Here is a 23,348-nt window from a genome sequence, read left to right on the forward strand (position 1 = left end):
GTGTTTCCAACACAGTAGACATGGAGCCCCACGGCCACCTAAGTGACTGTTTCTGAGCATGCTACGGGGTAATTAGGTTTCACATTCCTGCTGCTTTTACACGTAGCCTTCGCTTCCTCATCAGACTCGTGGCAGAGCACAAGGCAGAATGAGAAGGGGATGCCGCACCCATCCCCTGGATGGCCAGGCCCTCCAGACAGGGCCACTGTAACACGGGGTTGGGGGCTGGGAGGGAGGAAGGGGAGAAGGCATGAAGCGCCTTGTGATTGAAGTGGCTTGGAATAATAAATACACACACTCTCTTTTAAACGTGGCTCACCACATCCTGGGAATCTGGAAAAAATGCCCCACCTCACTGCCCCCCACCCTCCTCTCCACCTACCCCGAAGCAGCAGTGGCTTTCATGACGCTTTGGGGGAAAGCACAGGGCCTTTGATAATAAGAGGCTTGTTAGTTCTAGGCTAACAGCCCTCCCAGGCCGCTCTGAATCCTTTCGAGCACTTTTTTATTTTAGGTCAAGGAAGTTCATAAATGTAAAGACTGGAGGTTGTAGAATGGGGAGAGGAAAGGGAGAAAGAAACATTTTGGGGGCAGTTGTCATTGGGAAGGGCTGCCGGGGACCTCCAGGAGATCTGTCAGGCCTGGTGGACATGCCCTTCCCTTGATGCGGGGGATAGATAGTGGAAGGTGACTTTGAGCCTTGAAGAAGACTTTGAGCCTTGAAGAAGACCTAGCCTTGTCTGAACCCTCTAAGCTCTGGCTTAGCTAAAACTGAATCCTTGTATAGGAAGACCCTTGCGAATCCACAGGCCTTGAATGAATTGTATCAGCTGGCTCTGGCGACGATTCCTCTGCCTGCCAGAAGAGGGCAGCACATGCTCCCACATTACAGGGAAAGCTGGGTTGCCCAGTCCAAAGGGTGGACACTAGGTATGGGGGTAGGGGGGAAGCATTGTGAAATTAATAGCAGCAGCAGCAACAGCAGCAGCAGCAATAGCTATCACATATTGGTGCCTACTGTGTGCCAGGAATTGTCCTAAGTGATTTATATGCATTAATTCATCTAATTAACATGACAAATCTACAAGAGAGGGTGCTATTACAATCTCCGTATTACCGTTGAGGAGGCTGAGGCATACTGAAATTAGCAGAACTTGCTATTGTAGCCACGGACTGCCTAAGACTGAGGTCAGCAAATTACAGTCCAAGGACTAAATCCAGTTCACTGCCTACTTTCATGCTGCCCTCAAGCTAAGAATTGTTTTGTTTTTTACATTTTTGCATGGTTGGAAAAAAGTCAAAAGAAGAAGAATATTTCATGATGTGAGAATGATGTGAAATTCAAATTTCAGTGTCCCTTAATGATGTTTTATTGGAACACAGTCCTATTTATTTGCTTACATATTATCTGTGGCTGCTTTATGATTCCTGCAGCACAATTGAGCAGAGTCTAGTAGAGGCTATGTACTCTCTGACCCTTTACAGAGAAAGTTTGCCAAAGCCTGACTTACGAGGAAGTGCTACCTGTTTCCAGGCAAGAGGGACAGAGAGCGGAGTTGCTATTTACTGGAAATGGAGCTAGTACAGCTATCCCAGAGCAATTTAGAAGCAATATTGAACTTGATTCACTTTTTTTCCAACAGGGTAGCTCAAGGTCAAGCAAAAGGAGGGTCTGATATATCACTGAATAGCCTCAAGGAAGCAATAAAAGGTTAGATCTGGAAAGGACTGTGAAAGTCCACTATTACATCTCATCAAGTCTAAGGTGCACATTTTTTTTTCACTCTTTAACATCTGTGAAATCAGGCAATGTCTTACAATCAAAATATGAGAGGCTAAGTGAAAACACTTTGTTTAAGTGATAGCATTTTTTGTTGTTGTTTCTTAGAGGTTTTGTTGTATGTTTGTTTTTGAGATGGAATCTTGCTCTGACGCCCAGGCTGGAGTGCAGTGGCATGATCTTGGCTCACTGTAACTTCTGCCTCCTGGGTTTAAGCGGTTCTCCTGCCTCAGCCTCCCAAGTAGCTGGAATTACAGGTGTGCACCACCATGCTTGACTGGTTTTTTTGTACTTTTGGTAGAGACTGGGTTTTGCCTTGTTGGCCAGGCTGAACTCAAACTCCTGACCTCAAGTGATCTGCCCACCTTGGCCTCCCAAAGTGCTGGGATTACAGACGTGAGCCACCATGCCTGGCCTAATTGTAAACTTCCTAATGTTAAGCTGAAGTGTGCAAGCCTACATTTTCTATACATCAAATGAGGATGATCTTGCTTAATATGTTTACTTTAAGAGTCTTAAGATTTTATTAAAAGGGAGTGAAGGGGAGGAGGCACTGTGACTCCCAGGTAGGCAGGACCAGAGCAGGCTGCAGGAATCAGCCTATTGGTGTGGTCACACCAGGCAGTCTGCAAGATGGGAGAACAGGGAAGGGTTGTTGGGGACACAAACCATGAGAAACCATGAGAACTTGGAAGGAAAAGAAAGACTGCCAGTGATACAGATGAGTTCTTTTTCTAGCAGCATCAGCCAGGAGCATGACCTACTGCAGGTGGCACTTCTTAGAAGGAGAAGACTGGAGCAATTTGAAGATTCGGGCCTGAATGGAACATGAAGACAAAGAAATAGCGAGGAATGCAGCTGTGGCTGGCTGGCCTCTGCTGCCTTTTATGAGGGCTCTAGGAGATGAGGAAGGGAAACGAGAGAGGCAGGATGGCAGTCATTGATATTGTGTTAATAAGAACCACAATGTACTCCTTCAATCACGTTCCCATTCAGTGAGAATGATCATCTGAATTCTGAGATAAGCTCACTGAGGTTCCTAGAATAACCCGAGAGTCTTCTTCCATTCTATGTAGGACGGACAATCACTTTTTCCAGAATAAGCCCAGGGAGCACACTGCCCACTTCCAGGTTCCAGGAAGAGGAGCCTCTGATGTGAGCCTTAGGGAAGTGGAAACCTTGGCCTTCATTTGGAAACAGAACCAAGACTGCTCAGGGACCTGTGTGGCTAATGGCTACTTTTTTGTTCCAGCAACAAATTGGGAACCAGGAGGTGGTGGGAACTGAGGTACACTCCCTCGCCCTCTGGTAACCATATTTGAGCTTGGATTGGAGAGAGAAAGGAGAAGCAGAGGGCTTAGCCCTAACCAGGTGCTTTTCATTTGGGGACATGTGTCCTGGATTTCCTGGGACAGTACCAATTTCTTATAATTTGATTATTTTCAATGAAGGCAATTTGTTAGGCATCTGATTTTCAGTTTGGAAAATATGGCCACTGCAGTTACAACTAATGAAGGGCAACGCAGTCTGAGCATGGTCCTTGTACCCTGAACACACAGCACTGTGCCCAGCACATCACAGATACCAAGGAAGGTTTTTAGGGCTTTCTTTAGGAAGTTAGAAGCACCTTCTTAGGACAAATATTTTAGGAAGAATATGTTAGGACATCTCAGAGTCTTCCATAAAAAGAGAACTAGGTGCAACCTTTCGCGCGAAAGGGGTGCATTTTTGCATACTTAATGCGGGAGCCCATTCGTCTTGATGAAAATAGATAAACCCAGATGGGCTGTTCTGTGTCCCATGTCCTGGGTGGACAGAGAGGAGCAGGGAGGTTGGTGACACACGTCTGAGGCTGCAGGGAGGTCTCCTGAGTCTTCCAGAGAAGATGGAGAGAAAGGAAGAAAGTGAGTTTCAGGTGAAGAGAGAACACAGGGGTTGTGAGATGGGGAGGAGCACAGCCCACAGGTGGGGGAAGGTGGAGAGGAGTCAGAGCAGCAGAAAGTCAGCAGGGCCTGGAGTCTACAGCAGCCTGAAAGAGAAGTCACAGGAGGGGAGAGCCAAAGAAAATGGAAACCACAGCTCCTCCGTGCCTGCGGCTCACAGCAGGAATATTTGTTATTCTTCTGGGAGGCTGGTTTGTTTTTATCTTCTAGGAGGACCGAGCTGCAGCTGACCAGGGGCCCTGTTTTGCTTTGTCTGCTCACAAGTTTAGAGCCAAATTTGTGGTCTACCTTCTGTGTGGCGCACGAAGGCCCCGGGGCTGCTCCGGCTGTTTTAACTCACCCCGGGCTCCATTTTCTGGTAGTCTCCTTGTTTTTCTTTCTCACCTCCTCCTGGCCTTTGTTGGTTTGACATGCTTTATACATCCCTGTGAGTAACTATAAAGCCTTTCTGAAACAAGTGGAGTATAAATTTTAAAATAGAAAGAAGGCCCCCCAAGACAGAGGAATACAGAGGTGGAAATAAGAGAGAAAAGTGGACTTGAAGGGGGAAGAAAAGGGGGAACTCATAGGAAGCCTTGAAAGACTAAAATCATCCAGATTGGGCAAAACACCATTTAGTGCAGGTCGCCTGAGAGGCCTGAGAGAGCTTAAGCCTCGAGCCTGCATGTGATACAGATTAGATACTATTGCACTTGGGGCTTTTTAGACCGCTCATGAGGGGAAAGGCAGTCCTGTGGAAGTGGGCTGTGCAAAAGAATGATGGATGGAAGGTGGTTGGCGTGAATACAGCAGGAGAAATACTCAATTCTTGTCTTAGGCTACAGGCATAGGCATGCCTGCTTCCTCTCCAGTTACAAAGAAAGGGGCAAAAACACATGAGAATACAACATTGGCACCAAAAGCAAAGATTTTCACTCTTGTTGCCCAAGCTGGAGTGCAGTGACGTGATCTCGGCTCACTGCAACCTCCGCCTCCCGGATTCAAGTGATTCTCCTCCCTCAGCCTCCTGAGTAGCTGGGATTACAGGTGCTTGTCATCACACCCGACTAATTTTTGTATTTTTAGTAGAGACAGGGTTTCGCCATATTGGTCAGGCTGGTCTCAAACTCCTGACCTCAGATGATCCACCCGCCTCGGCCTCCCAAAGTGCTGGGATTACAGGGGTGAGCCACCATGCCCGGCCCCAGCAGCTGACTTTGAACATGGTGGTGGGCATTATTCCAAGCACACTTATGAGGTATGCACAGTTATTACCCCCATTTCACAGATGAGGAAACTGAGGCATTACAGAGTTGAAGTAACCTGCCCCATGTTACAAGGACAAGAGGCAAAGCTGGTGTCTGAACTCTAAAGCAGTCGGCTTTAGAGTCTGCAAGTTGAGCCACGCAGAGTCGCCTGCCTCTCTGCATGGGAAACATGGCATGTTTAGAAACACAGCCCTTATCCTTCTCCCCAAAACAAGGGGTGGGGGTGAGAGATCTTAAGGCACAAGAAAACGAAGCAAGTTCCCCAAGTAGCACCTGACTTAATGTGGGGTCTTGCCACCCAGTCATGAGAAAATCCAGGCTACATTTAAGTGAAGTGAAGAGCAGGTTTGGAAAGAGTGAGAGGAGGGGGCATGGAGGCAGAATCTGGTTACTGCAGACCAAGGGGACCCGGATCTAGAAATTACAGAGGAGGGGCGAGTACAATGATAGGCCTCAACACGGAGCACAGAATCATCACTCAGGGAACAAACAAAAATGCAAGGCTGCTGAGGTATGAGAGTCGGGCCAGGCCACTGACGCTCCTTGATGACACTTTGGAGAGGAGGACCATGCACCAACAAAGTCTAAAAAGTAGAAAATAGACTGAATGGGTGGGGGATCTGGAAGAGCTCACTGAGGGGGAAGCAAGAGCTGAAGCAGCAGTCTCTGATGCCATTACTCATCTTGATCCTATTTTTGTGCTAATAGCAATAATCAAAATAATCAAATTTAACAGTTACTAGGCCAGGCTCTGTGTTAAGGGTTTTACATGCACTGAGTCATAAAATAGATGAACCTGCATTACAAACCTTGGTGATATTATTTTGCCTTAATTGGCAGATAAAGAATCTGAATATAAAGTCCATTTTACAGATGCAGAGCCAGAGGCTCAGAGAAAGTAAGTCTCTTGGGTAAAGCTGTGCAGTTAAAAGTGCTGGGATTCAATCCCAGGCCAGGAATTGCATGTTTTCATGTTTCACAGCCCCCTATAGATTGTTAGGTTCATGGAGGGCAATGACTTTGTCTCATTGCTTTGGCAACTCCAGAACCTAGCACAGTACCTGGCACATAAGCAGTGCCCTTTAAATATTAGCTCGGACTTGTAGACACTTTGTATAACTTGCGGTTTTTTGAATGAATCAATGAATGACTGACTGTACAGACTAATGGATGATTCTCTCCATTACTCCAGTACTGCCAGGATGATTCCCATGGATGTGGTAGCTGGGGACCTATGAGGCTTTGGGGAACAACAGGGAAATTTTACTTGGTGGTTCCTGTAGTCACCACAGGAGTGGAGAGATGACCCACCATGGAGAACCATGTAACAGTGTTGGTTTTTCTCATGCTTTCATGAGAGAAGGATCATGACCTGGGTCAGTGTGTGTATGGGGGCTGGGGCATTAGTGACCAGGTGGAGGGGAGGGAGGGCTCTGCTCAAGATAAAGTAAATGAAAACACAAGAGAAACCCTTTAAAGAAAGAAAGTTGCAGAACTAGGTGCAGCGCTGAAGATCCAGAGGGGAAAGAAACTGGCAAAGTAATGTAGGGCGGCATATGGAAGGAGGCCCGGGCCTGAATGCTGATGCTCTTGGGGAGCGGCCACAGCCACAGAGCTCACACGGAGCAGACAGGGGATGGACCCCCTCCCGGGTCAGGGGCTGTGGGGCTCTGGGACCGTAGCGTAGGAGCCATGCTGCTCTCTACAGGAGGGCAAGCCCTACAGGAGCCTTGACCTCTGGCTTGCTAAGTCTAAGAATTTTGGACCCAGTGGACCACAACTGGGGGATATTGGGTGGGAGGAAGGACAAGTAAAGAGGAAGGGAGGGGCGTGGGCAAGTTATAGTTCTAAGGAAGGAATGTGTGGTGTCTTGTTAAACAGAAGGTGGAATAGCACATCTGGGGACAGGCTTTTTGGGAAAGCAGCAATGCTGGAGCTTTGAAATGTGCAAATGAGTTAGGGGAAGCAGGAGTCACAAGGGCAAGTCTCATTACAGAAGAAAACAGGGTGAAACAGAAGAAGGGGAAACAATGAAAATTGGAGAGTACTGAGTTTATAAGAAATGGATATGCGGCATTTGGTGGAAACTGGCTTTGGCCTTGGGAATAGGAGAACTGTAAATATGGATAATATGTAAATACCATTTATAATTTTAAAAACCTGGAAGGCTCAAATAAGATAATCTTTCTGAGGGCACTTTGACAAGTATGAAAGAAGATATTTGTGGCCAAGAGGAAAGGATACTGGGTGTGGCGTCTGAAAATGAGGGTTCGAGAGCCAGCTCTGCCTTGGGGGCAGACAAGTCATGGGCCCTCTTGTTTGGTTCTGTGTCCTCAGCCAGGAAAGCAGCAATGGCTGTTGTTTCGCACAATGGCTCTGAGGGGCCGTATTCATTTCCTAGGACTGCTACGACAAAGTACCACAAATTGGGTGGCTTAATACAACAGAGACTTTTCCCCTTACAGTTCCAAAATCAAGGTGTTAGCAGGTGTCTTTCCTTGCCTCTTCCAGCTTCCAGAAAGCTAAGAGTTCCCTGGCTTGTGACAGCATCACCCCAGTCTCTGACTGTCTTCACATGACCTTCTCCCCTGCATGTCTCTATCCTCTCCTCTCCTCCTTTTTTTTTTTCTTTTCTTTTTTTTTTTTCTGAGACAGAGTCTCATTCTGTTTCCCAGGCTGGAGGGCAGCAGTGTTATCTCAGCTCATCGCAATCTCCGCCTCCTGGGTTCAAGTCATTCTCCTGCCTCAGCCTCCCAAGAAGCTGGGACTATAGGCATGTGCCACCACATCTGGCTAATTTTTGTATTTTTAGTGGAGACGGGGGTCTCAAAGTCCTGACCTCAGGTGATCCGCCCGTCTTGGTCTCCTACAGTACTGGGATGACAGGCAAGAGCCACCACACCTGGCCCCTCTCCTATTCTTTTAAAAACAGCAGTCATTGGATTTAGGGACTACACTAAATCCAAGATGATCTCATCGCCAAATCCTTAACTAATTATAGTTGCAAAGACCCTATTTCCAAGTGAGGTTACATTCTGAGATCCCAGGTGGACATACATTAAAAAAATTTTTTTTTTAGAGACAGGACCTTGCTCTTTCACCCAGGTTGGAATGCAGTGGCATGATCATAGCTCACTGCAGCCTCGACGTCCTGGGTTCAAGCAATCCTCTTGTCTTGGTTTCCTGAGTAGCTGGGACTATAGTCATACATCACCTTGCCCAGCTAATTGAAAACAAGTTTGTTTTTTTTAAGACAGGGTCTTGCTATGTTGCCCAGGCTGGATGTGAATTCTGGGGGGGTTCAGCACACTACAGGGTCCAAGCAGCAATGAAGCAAGAGTACCAAGTAGATTGAAAGTATTTTACACAGCCTTCTTCTTATTTCCCAGAAGCCACTCTCTTTCTAGTTTCTCTACACACACCTCTAATGGGTGCCATTGCCCACAAGACAAAGAACCAAGCCCTCCAGGCTGGCACTGCAGGCTTCAGTCACTTTTTCCAGTCTCTGTCCCTGACCTTTTCTCAACTTTCCCACATCTTCCACTCAATGATCTCAGCCGACTGCTTCTTTCTTAATCTTTACGACCCAGTTAAAACTCCCAGAAAAGGAGTCTCATGCATTTACCCGCATGGTAAATGCTTCCGGTTCTGAATACCTTCGACAGAAATTATTTTGTTCTTTTACCTGCGGTTAATTGGCTCTCCAGATCTCTTGGATCAAACTGACTTGAAGCCTTTCCTTCTGCACCTGCCAGGCACTGAAGACTGAGGAAGTGTTTGTTTCTTCTTTGGACCTCCAGAATCGAGTTTTGCACTTGTTACAATCCAGGTCCTCAGTAACTTCCTAAATTATTTACTTCCCACTACACCAACTCTGTTCCTGCCAACATTTCATCTCTTTGACCATGCATGGCTGCATATGCTGGTCGCCTTGATCCAAAGAGATGCTATTCTCCTTGGAGCTTCTGGGGCATCTAGCATCTATTCCCTTGTTTTGGTCCATTGTGCATCAGTCACTCGTTCATTCACAAAGATTCATGGAGCACTTGCACTGCTTGGCTTTGTGCTGGACTCCAGTCATCCAGCCTGTGAGGCTGTCTTGTCATCCCATTCTGAGGGCAAGGGAATGGCTGCCATTGCCCATAGGATAAAAATCCCAGCCCCCCAGGTTGGCACTGCAGTGGCCAGCCTGTTCCTCATGGCCCTAACACCGTTCTTCAAGTGTTATGCTTGCTTAATTGGACGGTTCCATTCAAGTGACTTTAGGTAATTCTTAAAGGACAATGACAAATGAAGGACTGAAAGTGCTGTGAGCTTAATTGGAGGGGACTCAGCTCCCTTTCAGAAGGCCCCGCAAGAGAACCAAGTTCTGAATTCTGCAGCCAATGCTAGAAATGAAGGGCCCAATGTAGGCTGGGACAGGCTTTGAGGAGTGGCTTTCCAGGACCCACTGTCCTGCAGAAGGGGAGAACACAACTCAGGTCTGCCTTCCGCATTTGCCACAGTAGTGACTGTGCTGCCTCTCCCTTGGCCTCTGGAAAAATCCCTGGAGAAATCTTGCAGGGACCAGAAGGAAGAGGGAATATGTTTTTCTCATGTGATCACAGGCAGGGTTGTGAACCTGGGACAAATGGGCAGTTAGGACTGTCCTGTGCAGTGCACTATGCTGTACAATAAGGCAGGCTCAGAGCACAAACTGCGTTCCTCTCTCCAGCTTGGCAGTAAAGCCCCTGGCCTTTCCTCCTGCACCAGCCAGGCAGCAGGATCCACCACCGCCTCCCCTATGTCAAGGGGGACTAGATGGTGGTGGGGGGGGAAGTGGGGGCAAATAATAAGCAGTATTGGTTCCAGATGCTTCTCTGGCCCAAGTATTTGACATACCCATGGGCAAATTGAAGATGCCTTGGGCAGCAAGCAGACACTGCCAGGGGTTCTTGGTGGAAGGGAGTCACTCACCGGCATTGTTCTGCTGCTTGGTGTTTTTGATGTAGGCAGAGAACTTGGAAAAGATGTCAATGCCCGCTGTGTTGGATTCCCGGTGTTTTGCAGCCAGTTTGGGGTACCTGAAATTGAGGACGCAGTGTTCTGTGAATCAGTAGACTTGGAGCTCCTTTAAGGGTGAGCCTATCCCTATCACGATGAGCAATACTTCCCTTTCCAGCTGCATCTACAAAATGTTTTGGGGGTCTTTATCCTCATCCTATAGGGAGGGTGGGCATTCTCAGCCCTAGGTCATCCATGGAAGAAACCAGAGCCCAGAGAGGTGCTGAGATCTGCCTAGGGTGACACAGTCTGCTAGGTAAAGAACCAGAATACCACTCAGGGGGCTTAGGATGTGTCCTTTTATTGGGACCACCAACAGTGATGTGCCAGTGAGAGCGCCCAACCAAAGTTCCTGCTGAGCTTGCCTCTCTATCAGGTAGAGTTCTCAACACTTCCCCTACCCACTAAAATAGCCATCTATTGCTAGTACTGTGATTATAATCCTAGCTACACAGAGCTGATTCTGGGAGCAAGGAGATGCCAGGTATGTTAGCACTAAACCACTTCTCCAAAGGAAGAATACCCACGGTCCTCTTCTGACATGTCCTTCACACGCTTATTATTTGTGTGCAGTAATAAGATGCAGAAACTACCAAGCTCCAAAAAAGGACATGTGTTTTCAATTGTTTTATTTTATTTTATTTTATTTTATTTGGAGATAGATTTGCAATGATCCAGCCCTCCATCCCCCCCCCCCCCCCAACAGAGCCTTTCATTTTGAAGCCAGAATAATACAAGAGGCAGGCCGGAGTTAGGACGATTGGCCTTGAGACTGAAGGAGGTAATCTTGCTCATGTGGGAACCCACGGCTTGGACTCATTAGCCCCATCAAAGTGAGAAAATCAACTCAAGTAAGTATTATTTCACAAGCATTTTATGGGTATGACCAGGTAGGGGTGGGAAGAGATGGGGGACAGTTGCCAGGTTATCATTATTTTCAATTAATGTGCACCTTTGTGATCTCTGGGTGAATAGTTTTTGACTGCGGGCTGTTGGATTGCTTTATGCTTAAAAAGCAAAATCCTTTTCGTTTGTTTTGATGTTTTTGATAGTTTGAACCAAACAAGATTTTTAAAAATATTTGTTGTTCTTGAATGCTTTTCTGTTCCTCAACTGGCCCATGAGCTAGGACTCCTTTTGGGGCCATGTTATGTGGCTGTGTAATTTCAGAGATACTGCCATTGGAAGAGTCCACTCTCTGCTGTAAGGCAGATAAGGAAGGCATTATTGTCCTCCTTTTACACGGAAGGGAACTGGATACCTGAGAAGATAAATGTTGATGGCTAATAAACGGTGGAGGGACGATGAGAACCTGGTTTCCTGGCCCTGCAGCAGTGTCCTTCCCCCTCCACTGCTTCTCTGGAAACAGTGAAAGGTAATTTGCATTGAGCACCTACTGTGCGGCATGCACTATTCTAATCCTTTTACACAAATTCACCATTTGCTCCTCAGAACAACTCTGTTGGTACTGTTATTAGCCTAACTTCCCACATAAGGAAACGGTGGCATAGAGAGCTTAAGCAATTTGCCTGAGGTCACGTGGCTGCCTGGCAGAGCCAGGATCCCAACCCAGGCAGTTTCACTGTGGAAGACTAGGTTTTAAATTCCACGTTGTGTGGCTTCCCATAAACTCCGCTGTTGATTCTCAAAGCCCCGGAGCCCTAAAGGCTGAGCTACGCACCCTGGAGGAGCTGTCTCCATCCACCAGGAGGGGGCGCTCTGCACCGATGCTCCACATATGTCTTCCTGGGTAAACTGAGAATCATCACATTCATCTGCTGTGGCTGGGGGCACACAGCAGGGCTTCTTGCAAGATACTAGATAATCTACCAAGACGTGGGAATTTAGTGGCATCTCTTCCCATTTCGGCCATCTCACATAGAATTCAGCATGCTATTAGAATCGATAAACTTAAATTACCATTAACAAATGCCAAGTGTTCTTTGTTTCTCCTTGATAATGTAAGGACAGAAAGGCCTAGAAAATGCACCTCAGTGGGTAGCTTGGTTTGGGTTTCTTGCTTTGTTTTGCTGTATCTCATCAACTGGTCAAACTTTCAGTCATCTGATCATTTCTTCACAATCAGGGTGGGTCAAACAGGGATATGTGGTACCAAATCCAAGCTGATGACAGAGGATTGTGTATTCAGGGTGCTATGGTGGTGTCATCCTGTTTCCCAAGCACTAGAACTCATTGGGACTTTTCTGTATAGTGCAGTGTTCCATTTGAGCTTTGTTCTTGTGGGAAACGTGTCTCTAAGATGTTAATTTCACAAATTTCAGTAACTACACTGAGGGAGGATACTGTATAGGATAAGTGCATTCATTTAACCTCCATATTTATGGCATGTTTTAAATATGCAAAGAAGTGGGCTACAAAGAACATTTTGTTTCTCTAAAAGGCTAGGGAAGAGTGTTTCATTCACAGAAACAGCTTTGAAATAACATTTGATGTGATCTGATGATAATCAAAGAGATGATAAAGTTTTCTAACTCAGGAGTCAGCAAACTGTGAACCATGATCCCTATTTGTCTGCGGTTCTCAAGCTAACAATGGTTTTTACATTTTTAAATGCTTGAAACAAATCAAAAGGAGGATACTGTTTTGTGATATGTGACAATAATATGAAATTCAAATTTCAGTGTTCATAAGTAAAATATTATGGAAACAGCCATGCCCATTCATTTCCATACTAGTTTATGGCTTCTTGCCCAGTGTCACCGTGGAATTGTGACAGACACTGAAGAGCACACAAAGCCAAAAACACAGGACTATCTGACCTTTTACAGATAAAGCTGCTGACTCCTGATCTAACTGATGAAAATTTCTCTAAAACCTGTTTTTAAGATATCTTATTTCAGATGCGTGCACTTAACTTTCATTCTGGGAAGTAAAACAGTTGGCTTCTCACCAAAAAAAAAAAAAAAAAAATTCAAAAGTAGAAAATAGTAGCAAAAAGGAAGAGAAAACCATTGCAGATGGTAAGTGCCCTAACTGGTTTAGAGTTTCAACTGATTTTTCACTGACTAGTCGCAGCCAACCAAGACACTAAACAAAAGGATACCCGCCATGCAATTAAACCAATGTGCATGAAACACCTACTGAGGACCAGGCCCTGAGACTGGTGTTGGGGATAGATACCCTGGAGAAAAAGAAAGACGATTCTGATGGAATGCCCTTGTTGATGGCAGCTGGAATGTTTTCCCTCCTTTTTCTAACGAGCTGAAAAGTGGAAGGACTTCCTCTCTCTCTCCTTTCTCCATTGTTCCCACTTCCTTAGTTCACCAACCCCTCACGCGAGAAAGAGGTTAATGCGTCTGACTTTTCTAATCCTTGACTGTGTGCTTTACTCATGTCTGCTGTGTAAGCAAAATATCCCTGGAGGTGAAAGAGGCCTGGCTTATTCATTAAAAGATATCCCTTAGGATCTGGGGTTTTAAGACCTAAGGTCACCAATTGTCTGTACAATTGCACCTGGGAGACAGACCCAAAACAGGCACTGACCACTCTTTCTAACTCTTTGAGCTACCATTTAATGAGCTCTTACTTCATATCAGGCACTATGCTCAGTAGTAGTATTTTCTACAATAGCCCTATAAGATCAACAGTATGGTTCTTGTTTTATAGATGTGAGAATTAAAGATTTTAGAGATTTCAGGTCATTTGCCTGATGAATGAATAATGCATATTCATTAAATAGCCATGTAATTCTCTTTCCCAGCTGCTCTCTCACCTAAGCACCTAAGTTGGCATCGTGTGTGGATTCTGACCAATGTGATAGGAGGGAAAGTAACGTCACCATGACATTTTTTTTTTCAGCCCTGGCCCTGCAAAACCCTTTGGGAGATCTTTCTTCTCTCTTTCCCTGCTGAAGGAGCCTTGGAGGGTATGTATTCCAAAAGCTACAGGATGGAACAGGGCCAACTACCCTCTCAGAATTTGCTCAAGTGAGAAATAAACCTGTGTTCTGTTAAGCCATTGGAATTTTATGGCTGATTTGTTACTGCAGCCTAGCACAACCCTAGTGGTATGGATTTGAACCTGAGTCACTCTGACTCTAAACCTCCTGTCCCCAGCTACCATGCCATCCTGTGGGAGGTCTGGAGACTGTTTCTCTACCTCCCAGAAGGTCAGAACATTCTTGTTTTTCACTGTGGTCAGTTATCGCTATACATTTTTTTAAATAATGAATTCAAGTTGTCTTCCAATTCTGTCAGTGTTCTGAACCCTGTTGATACTTAAATCGTTCTTGCTAGATGAGTGACTAAATGACATACTGTGTAACTAGACTATATCAGTTTACCCTTCTGAATTTTTATTACAGCATCTATGTAGTAGGATTATTTGAGACAGTAACCAGCTCTGGAAGAGTACTTTGAGAAACTCATGGAATCGTGGAACATGCAACAAAAGGCATTTTGGAGACTGCGTAGTTTCACCCCCTCATTTTAGAGATGAGAAGGCAAGGAGGGTCTGAGAGGGAGAGAGGCTTGCCCAGGGTCATATAACAAACACTGGTGGAGAGGTGGCCAGAGGCAGGGCTCCTGACTCTCAGTGCTGAATCCTAGAAACTTTGGCCACTCCATGGAGATGAAAGGCAAGGGCCAGAATGTCTCAACAGTAATCCCAGCATTAATCACAACACTTCCTTGTCGAGTGTTCACTGGGTCAGTCTAAGGAGAGGGATGGATGTTAGTCTCATTTAGAAACAACTTGAGACTTCCTGGATTCCTCATTTTGACACCAAATGCTCCCTGGGATCAAATGTGATTTGAAAAAAAATGGTTGGAGTGTTTGTATGTGGTTTTCTCCTTTAAAAAATAAAGCTAAGGGGAAAAAGGCTCCCATAATGTGTTGGCTTTTGGCAGCTTTTACAAATAGTGGTATGATGAGAAACACATGGCCGACCAGCACTTGGTGAATGGTTATGAGGGTTTTGCTGCCCCCTAGAGAACCAGAAGGCCAGGCTGCCCTGCTCCAGAGGCCTCTCAACCTGCCAGCCACTCCACCTCCCAGCCTGGGTCGCTTGGGAACCTGGTGAGGCTGGTGGTTTGTTGTGGGCAGACCAGCAGGTCTCTATGGGGCTGAGGCACTGGCTTGGTAACATTTACTGGGAGGTGATTATGGCACCTGCCTCAGTCTGATGGGTGCAGAGGCAGCTAAGGTATACTCCTGGAGCTCTCTGGAATACCTGATGGCCTCACCCTTAGCACTCCCACCTTGGTAGCCTTCTGGAGATATGCATTTTAACAGCTTCGAGGGTTTGGCTACCTGAGTGTACTGGATTGTTAGGTCACTAACATGGCAGGAATGCACTTCATAAAACCTCCTATACACAACTGCAGTGCAGAGAAGGATCTGGACCAGTGGGAGCAGAGCTCAGGACAGGGAAGGTAGGTGGAGAGGAGAGACTGGAGGGAGGGTCTGCATCCAGCCCTGCCCAGCTCTATTTGGATCACGGAAACTTAGAATCTGATGAAATGATGATGAAGTCAGATGATGACTCCCCTCTGGAATAATGTTCAAGGACACATGGGGCATATGACTCCAGTGATCTCTGCCCACCTTGTGGTCCCACTGTGGTTGCAGATTGGAGACCCCTGAGTTAGAGAAGCAGCCCAGGAAAGGCACAGTTGTACTGGGGGTGGTGTGGTGGTGGTGGGGGAACCTGGCTAAAGGGCATGTGAAGAATCAGAGAGCAAGAAGGGCTCTGGGAGGCATCCTGTCACGGAGAAGGGAACTGAGGCCGAGAGCAGAGAAGGGACTGGTTCAAGAGGTGAAGGGACTGGCTCAAGAGGTCACAGCACATCACTAGCAGACTAGGGTTGTACCCGAGCCCCTCACCCCTCCATCCACTGCTTGGCAAAAGACCAAATGGGGCCCTCTGCTCCTCACTGGTTCCACTTTCCACTTCCTAATGATCATGATGGAAGCCCCCACTCCTGAGTGCCAGTGTTACTTCTAAAAGGGAAAATGTTAACTGCGTCATGAACTTGCCTCTATGAGTCTCCCAGGCAAAGTCTAAACTCTAGTTATTGAAAAGAGCATATTTTTTCATGTGGGATTTCAAACCAGTGCTAGCCATGAGGTTGAGTCCCGGGGACGGGGATGGAGTCTGGGCTCCCCCAGGGCACTTCCAGTCAAGTGGCTGGCTGGTGTCCTGTTCAGAGATGTGTGTGTCTACGTGGGGCTGCCCTATTGATTTAATTAATGCACTTATTTAAAGTGTATACTCAGCTGCTTCCAATGGGCTTGAGGTGGCTTTCCACTCTCAGTGTGCAAATAAACTGTCTGAATATGGATGACAAAGAATATTTTTAAGGAAGAATGTATGACTGTTTAAGGCTTAATTGGAGCATGACTGGGAGTTTTAATTTTTTAACAGCAATTCACTAGATGTGCGACCTTGGGTAAGTGACTTACTCTCACCCTGTCCTGACTGTGAAATGAGGTTAATGATAGTACCTAAGATGCTAGAAGGATGAAATGAATCATATTAGCTAAGTGCTGTGATTGGTGCCTGACACAAAATGAAGGCTATAAAAGTGTTGATGAATAAATGAAACTTTAAAATAAATGCAGAATAGTGGTTTTTAATAGTCAAATCCCACTTACTTTACTAACTTAGTATGTCCTGAACCTTTCCTACTCCTCTCCTTCGATTTTTCTGCCCTGTCTTGGCTCAGCCCTTCATTCTGTCCTGCCTTGACAGTCCCCGGAATTAATTCCTTTATCTCCAGCTTCATGGTCCTCTAGGATGCCAACTTCCCTCAACCTCTAAAGTAGGTCTTAAAACGGACTCCCCTCCTCCTGTGCTTAATCCCTCTCAGGATACCCCACAGGACTCACTGCAGGATAATACCCTACAGGATAAAGGTCTTGCCTCACTCTACATGTAATATTATTTTTCTAGTTTTTTCAAAAATTGTGATTGTTTTAATCCTTGATAACAGTATTCTGTAATGAACAAGTCTAGCTTGAGTACATTTTAGCAGCCATCTGTCTCCTTTTTACGCTCTTTTCCATCAGTAGCAACATGTCACCCAACAAGAACTTATAGCTCTCTGGTCTATACTCTCCCCGAACCTGTTTGCAGAAGAGGAGCTGCTTTTAGTTAGTTTTTTCATCTGTTTAATTGTGGAGTCAGACCAGACTTGGTCAGATTTAAGACCCTGGATGTTGTTTTAAGTCACTGGGTTACCCTTTCCTGACTTATTTTCATTCTGTCAGCCTTTCAGCTCTCATGCTGAAATGAAGGAAACTTTGCCCTCACTTTGAGGTCTTCCAAGCAAAGTGAGCTGGAGAAAAGGGGACATACTGGGACGAGGGAGGCGTGGTATCCTAGGGCTCCTAAAATCACTCTGTGTAGTTGGGAGTGACTGGCTCTTGTTCATAGGCCATATCTACTCTTGAGTGAATTTCATGGAGTGGTTTTGAGGTTCGCAGCCCTTTGGGGGTCCTAGGCTCTCTCTTTGAAGACAGAGTCCTGTTCTCTGGACTGGTGAGGTTCCTTTGGAAACGCATCTGCTCAAAGTTAACACCAGGCCTTTATAGATCCAGCATGAACTCTTCCCATTCAACAGCTCCAGAAAGAAACAGATCCTTACTTTTCAGGGGTCAAGGTCTCCTCCAGGAACTCCTCGATCTTATTGACGTCTGTCTTCACGTCCCCGTTGAAGGTCAGGAAGGGCGGGTGCGTGCCAGGGGCCAGGTTGTGCAGGTCGGCTGGCTTTCTGTAGACAGAGCAAGATTCAGGTGTTGGCTTACAGCAGGGTGCTTCCTGTTCTGGGAAACCTAAGATTGATTGTAACTTAGACGCCCTGTACTATCCAACATGCCTGTCAGGGGAAACAGATTTATGGTGTGCAGTGTAGGGCAGGGGAGGTTGGAGAAAGTTCTGAAAGAATGTAGTGTGGCCCAGGAAGTGTGTCCAGTAGAGTCAGCAAGAGAGCAGCAAGTCAAGATGAAGAAGTTGAGTGCTATTTCAAAAAGTGGAGAGAATCCAGGTGACTAAGTCAGATCCAAGCTTTAATTACCCAGGGGAGACGTGGGGTTTTGCTTTTAAAAACTCTTTTACTAATCTGCCTAACAAAAATGTGCTATACATGATTCCATACTTCAAAAATTAATGAATTAGATCATACTTTTTTCCTAACAAATATCTCCAGATACAAAAAAATTGGGAGTTTGGGCCATTTGTTCAAGTTAGATGCTTCTACTGTGTGTAACTTATATTTTAATATCTAATAACTAATGTCTAACATTGGTCAGCCTTTTGTCACACTCAACAAAATACTTTTATTGACCTATAAACAGCCCCAGATATGGCCTTTGGGTAGCCAGGAAAATAAACAAACTATTAGATTGAAAACAAAACTATTAAATGAAGACGTTTTCAAAAGTCTTCTTATTGCTAAGATTATTCCTCCACAAACACCAGGTAGGCTAGTACCAAGGATTCTGAACCAAGAACCTCCTGTTGGGGAGTATTGGTGAGTAAGAAGATACCTGAGAGAAAGCCTTACGATTCAAGCTCCATGAGGGAAAAGACCCAGAACCATGCCTGGCATATAGGAGGCCCTCAGTAGATACATATTTTTAATGGCTACATGAATAAAGCATGCATTTTTGAGACAGCTACAGTGGCTCATGCCTGTGATCCCACCACTTTGGGAGGCTGAGGCGAGAGGATCGCTTGAGCCCAGGAGTTTGAGACCAGCCTGGGCAACATAGCGAGACCCCATCTTTACAAAAAAAAACAAAAAACAAAAATTAGCTGGGCATGGAGGCATGTGCTTGCATTCTCGGCTGCTTGAGAGACTGAAGCAGGAAGATTGCTTGAGCCCAGGAGTTCAAGGCAGTTGTGAGCCATTGATGTCACCACTGTACTCCAGCCTGGGGGACAGGGTGAGACTCGGTCTCAAAACAACAACAACAAAAACTCATATATTTTAAATTTAAAAATGAGTGATTGTAGCTGCAAAATTAGAAATCAAAGGTTGGTCTGACATTGGTTAAAACTTCAATCCAGTTATGAAGGCTTTCAGCTTTCAGTTGAATGTGGGGAGGACCAGCAGGCAACTCCACTGCTACAGTACTCGTGCTCCACCATAATCTACCTTAATTCAAGCATCTACTGTTCTCAAAATATGACTTATGATGGTTCTAGGTTTACTAGAAAGAAGTTATTTTCCTTTAAATATTTAAAAATTATGTTCAACATACATAAATCAAAAGTCTAGGAGTCAGAAATTGTGCCTATTTTTAAAAAAATTATGGGGTTACTTAAATGCTATCTTAAGTTAAAAACAATTTATTTTCTAAGTAAATGCAACTTCTGCTTTGTGATTGTATTCAAATAGAACACTTGGTTTGTGAAAGTTATTTCTTTTTATAGCAAACTTTGCTGGGCCCGGTAGGATCTTTTAGGTAACATATACATATATATGTAATAGGCAGCAAATTTGGTCCCTAAGAAGACAGACAGCTCTTTGGTGTGCCTGTTGGTTTCTGGGTCAGACACTTAAAGAAATCCAAGATAACCAAAGCAACAGCGCATTTCTCCCCGCTGGGAAAGAGGAGACCCAAAAGTCCTAAATTATCCTGAAAGAAAGTCCTAGATGATGGAGAAGTGGGTGAAATTCTGGAACACAGCCCCAATCGAATGAATGAACAATTAATTAACTGAGCAATTAATTGAACTTTCTGCACTTAGCCCACAGCAGTGCTAAGTGGTGTTTCTGGTGTGCACTGGGGAGCACACTGACTACCTGCAGGAAGGCCAAGTGCAGTGGAAAGGAAAGTGGCCTTGTGTTTGACACGGCTAGGTCCTGTTAATATCCAGGAGTGTGCTTCTGTGTCTGTGCCAGCTGGTCAGAATGCAAGAGCAAGAATGGAGCAAAGTGAGGGGGAAGAAGGGCTGGCAGATTGGGGAAAATGGGAAAGGGGAGGCTTATACTAAAATAATGTAGGGAAGAGGAGAGAAAATGGTGGCGACTTCCAAGACAGAGCTGGAACATCGGATTCACCCCAAATGCTCTCTCTGAGAATGCCACATTTCTTGTGGGAGTCGGGAGTGGAAAACATTAAACGCAGAAACTGTAAAAAAGTAAACAGTGGGGGTAGAGGAGTCTGTAATGAAACAAATTCCTGGCGTAATCAGTTTGGGAGGGGAAGAGAAGAATTTCAATTACTGTGCTACTCCCATGTCCCTCCCCAAACACACACGCTCTCCAGCTGCATTCTGAGGCACTTGGAACTCAGACAATTGAGACGGAAAGTATTTTTAAAATCTAATTTACTTAGTCCCTTTGTTTACTTTGTGCATGTCCCTCATTTTAGACAATGAAAGGACATTCTTTATTTGCTCCTGGTTTTTAGAGCTGACACAAGGCAGCAACATGTGTGCTCTCAGTCACCGCTCTGTGGCTTAAAGATACAGAAATGTGTTGTGGTGGTGGCGGTGGGTTTCTTCCTGGGACTCTAGAGAATCATGGCCACTGGAGTCAGACGCCCTTGGAAAGTACTGCCTGCGGCCACCGATGCTTAGCTAGAGTTGCTGCCCTCTGTCTTTGTTGACCCTGCTTCAGCATTTATAGTTGAGACTATATCATTAGCATTGGATGACATATTGCCAGGTATGATTTATGAACTGTGTAATGAGTATCGGTCTTCTTTTCCTTACTGGATTGCCAGCTCCGGGAACCCAGTGATAATTCTAAGAATAGCCAACACACATGGAGTTCTTGCTATGAGTCAGGTACAGGACTGATAGCAAATGTTTTACATGGCCTGCCTCAATAAATCCTCACCACAATCCTATTGATTAAAAACACACATTGTACAGGTGAGGAAACCAAGGCTCTGAAAGTTCAAGATTATTCAGTCACTAAAGGGTGGTACCAGGAAAATAAATCAGTTTTCTTAGAAATTACTGTGTGTGTTGGTGGGTGGGGGGGACAGTAAGAAAGTTTTCTTATCTGGAAAAATGGAGTGGTGCTACTTGCCTGGCCTACGTCAAAGGGGTGTTGGCTGGACCAGGTGTGTTCGTGTGAAGGAGGAACCAAACCATCTGAAGCACGCGGGCAGAGGTAGTTCCCTCTCCCACTCTCTTCGCCAGCAGACATACAAGTCCTCTCTCACACATGGCAATCCAAACACCTCCAATTCTCCACTGAAGGAAGCTGCTCTTTCAGAAGTCTGCTACTCTCTTTACTTATCGCAGACACTAATTGCATAGTGGATGCAAGTTCATTTATTTGACAGATAGTAGTTGAGGACCTTTGAAAAGCTGGTTGCTATGAAGGATACAAAGAAACTTAAAACCCGATCCCAGTCTGTCCTTGAGGGACTTAAGGTCTCATTTGAAAGATGAAACAAACTTCATAACTGATGTATTATGGAGAGCATAGTTTTTGAACCAAGCAGATGGAGTTTTTAGCCCCTCTAATTTCTAGTTGGCATCTTGGGCATGTCATTTAAATATATCTGTCTCAGTTATTTCTCAAATAACACAGAGTAGTAAGACCTCCTTCAAGGATTATACATTATTATTATTATTATTTAATGAGAAAGCTCTCACCAGCTGTAAAGCATTAGGGGTGCAAACCTCATAACTTGATGAAACACTGAATAACGACACAAGGCAACATAGACAGCAGGTGCGGGGTGATTCTGGAGGGAGGCTGGGTTGATAGGTGTGCTTGTGAGTGTGGGGGGATGGGTATGAGATGGCCTCACAGAGGGGGTGGGGCTGAAGCTGAGCCTGAGGCCAGGGACAAGAAGGAAGAGAGGGCCTGTTTTAGACAGAGGATGCAGCTCAGCCAAGGGATAGAGGATGGAATGAAGAAGAACAGCAGAAGGCAGACCAGCCTGACAGAGTAGGTAGGTCACAGTGAGAAGTGTTAGGAAAGAGTGTTGGGAAGAATGAAGGAAAAGACAGATCGGCTTTGGATGCCTCAAGTCCGTGGACAATGGGAAACATCAAAGGTTTCCTGTGCATGAAAGTGGCCTGATTAAAGCATTATTTTAGGAAGAATAACCTTAGAATCACATAAAGGATGGGCCAGACAGAGAGAAAAAGAGAGAGAGAACGTGTGAACCTGGAAGACCAGTTTGAAGAACAGTGAGACTATCAGGATGGCAGTGGTGAGACTTGAACCAGTTGTAGGCTTTGAGAATGAAAAAGAGAGTTTGGAGGAAGAGAGAGTGCAATAAGAGAATGCTCTAGACTTGGCTACTGATCAACAATGAAGGCAGCAATAGAAAGGAGCAGGAAGTGTTTAGTGCCTAGAAAATAGAAGAAAAAGGCCAGGCGCGGTGGCCCACGCTTGTAATCCCGGCACTTTGGGAGGCAGAGGTGGGTGAATCACAAGGTCAAGAGTTCAAGAACAGCCTGGCCAAGATGGTGAAACCCTGTCTCTACTAAAAATACAAAAATTAGCCTGGCGTGGTGGCACGTGCCTGTAATCCCAGCTACTCGGGAGGCTGAGGCAGAGAATTGCTTAAAGCCAGGAGGCAGAGGTTGCAGTGAGCTGAGATCGCACCACTGCACTCCAGCCTGGGTGACAGAGTGAGACTCTGTCTCAATAAATAAATAAATATATAAAAAGAAAAAGAAAATAGAAGAAAAAAGGAGTTCAGGAAGAGCTCAACTCAAAGGAAAAGGATACAAATTGATGTATACAATGTTAGACATATATGATAACAGAACATCCAAGTGAAAATATCTAGATGAGAGCAGGGCTCTGGGTGTAAAATAATTCATATAAAGATGACAAGGAGAATATGTCAAGCTCACCAGGGATGAAGGTAGAGGCAGAAGATGAACACTCATGGGGTGAGCCTCGAGCTGTTCCACATTTAAACAACAGGTAGAAGACAGAAAACAGAATACATTCTGTGGGAGTGAAAAGAGTGTGGTTCCTGGTGTTTGTAAGTCATGAAACTGCACTCTAAAAACAGAACAGTAGCTACTTTCCACCCAAGCCTGTAATCTAGAGCTGTCACACTGAGGACTTCTAAAGCTGGGAACATAGCATAGGAAAGGGTCTGGATCACAACTCTCTGAAGACTCAGACTCTCACACCTGAAGTCCTGCTAGGGTCCCACAGATGATGGCCTTAGTACTACTGAAATGACTAATCCTGTATTTTTAGATGTCTGTGCCCATCTGTGCACTGGACACTTAGTTGCAATGCCAGTGCCCATTCCTTCCTTCTTCTTTGCTAATGGAAACTTGCTAATCAGGTCAGTGAAGTGCGTGGCACCAAGTGAAATACTTGCCTTTGCAGACTCTCTTGTAGCCAAGACTGGACCCTGAGACACAGTTTTGGA

The 23,348-nt window shown here is 45.4% G+C and overlaps 1 protein-coding gene across 3 annotated transcripts in view; it reads right to left on the reverse strand.

Annotated features, from left to right (window-relative positions):
* CLIC5 (chloride intracellular channel 5) overlaps positions 1–23,348 on the reverse strand; it is a 132,019-nt gene that overhangs the window by 49,239 nt on the left and 59,432 nt on the right. For all 3 annotated transcript variants that reach the window (XM_017957913.2, XM_003897681.3, XM_009205297.4), the window contains exons 3-4: positions 17,621–17,746; positions 9,927–10,033 (exon numbers count right to left, since the gene is read on the reverse strand). In XM_017957913.2, coding sequence (XP_017813402.1) covers positions 9,927–10,033; positions 17,621–17,746 — 233 coding nt within the window. The remainder of the gene's footprint in view (positions 1–9,926; positions 10,034–17,620; positions 17,747–23,348) is intronic.

The sequence above is a fragment of the Papio anubis genome, chromosome 6 (genome assembly GCF_008728515.1).
Source record: "Papio anubis isolate 15944 chromosome 6, Panubis1.0, whole genome shotgun sequence".
Lineage (NCBI taxonomy): Eukaryota > Metazoa > Chordata > Mammalia > Primates > Cercopithecidae > Papio > Papio anubis.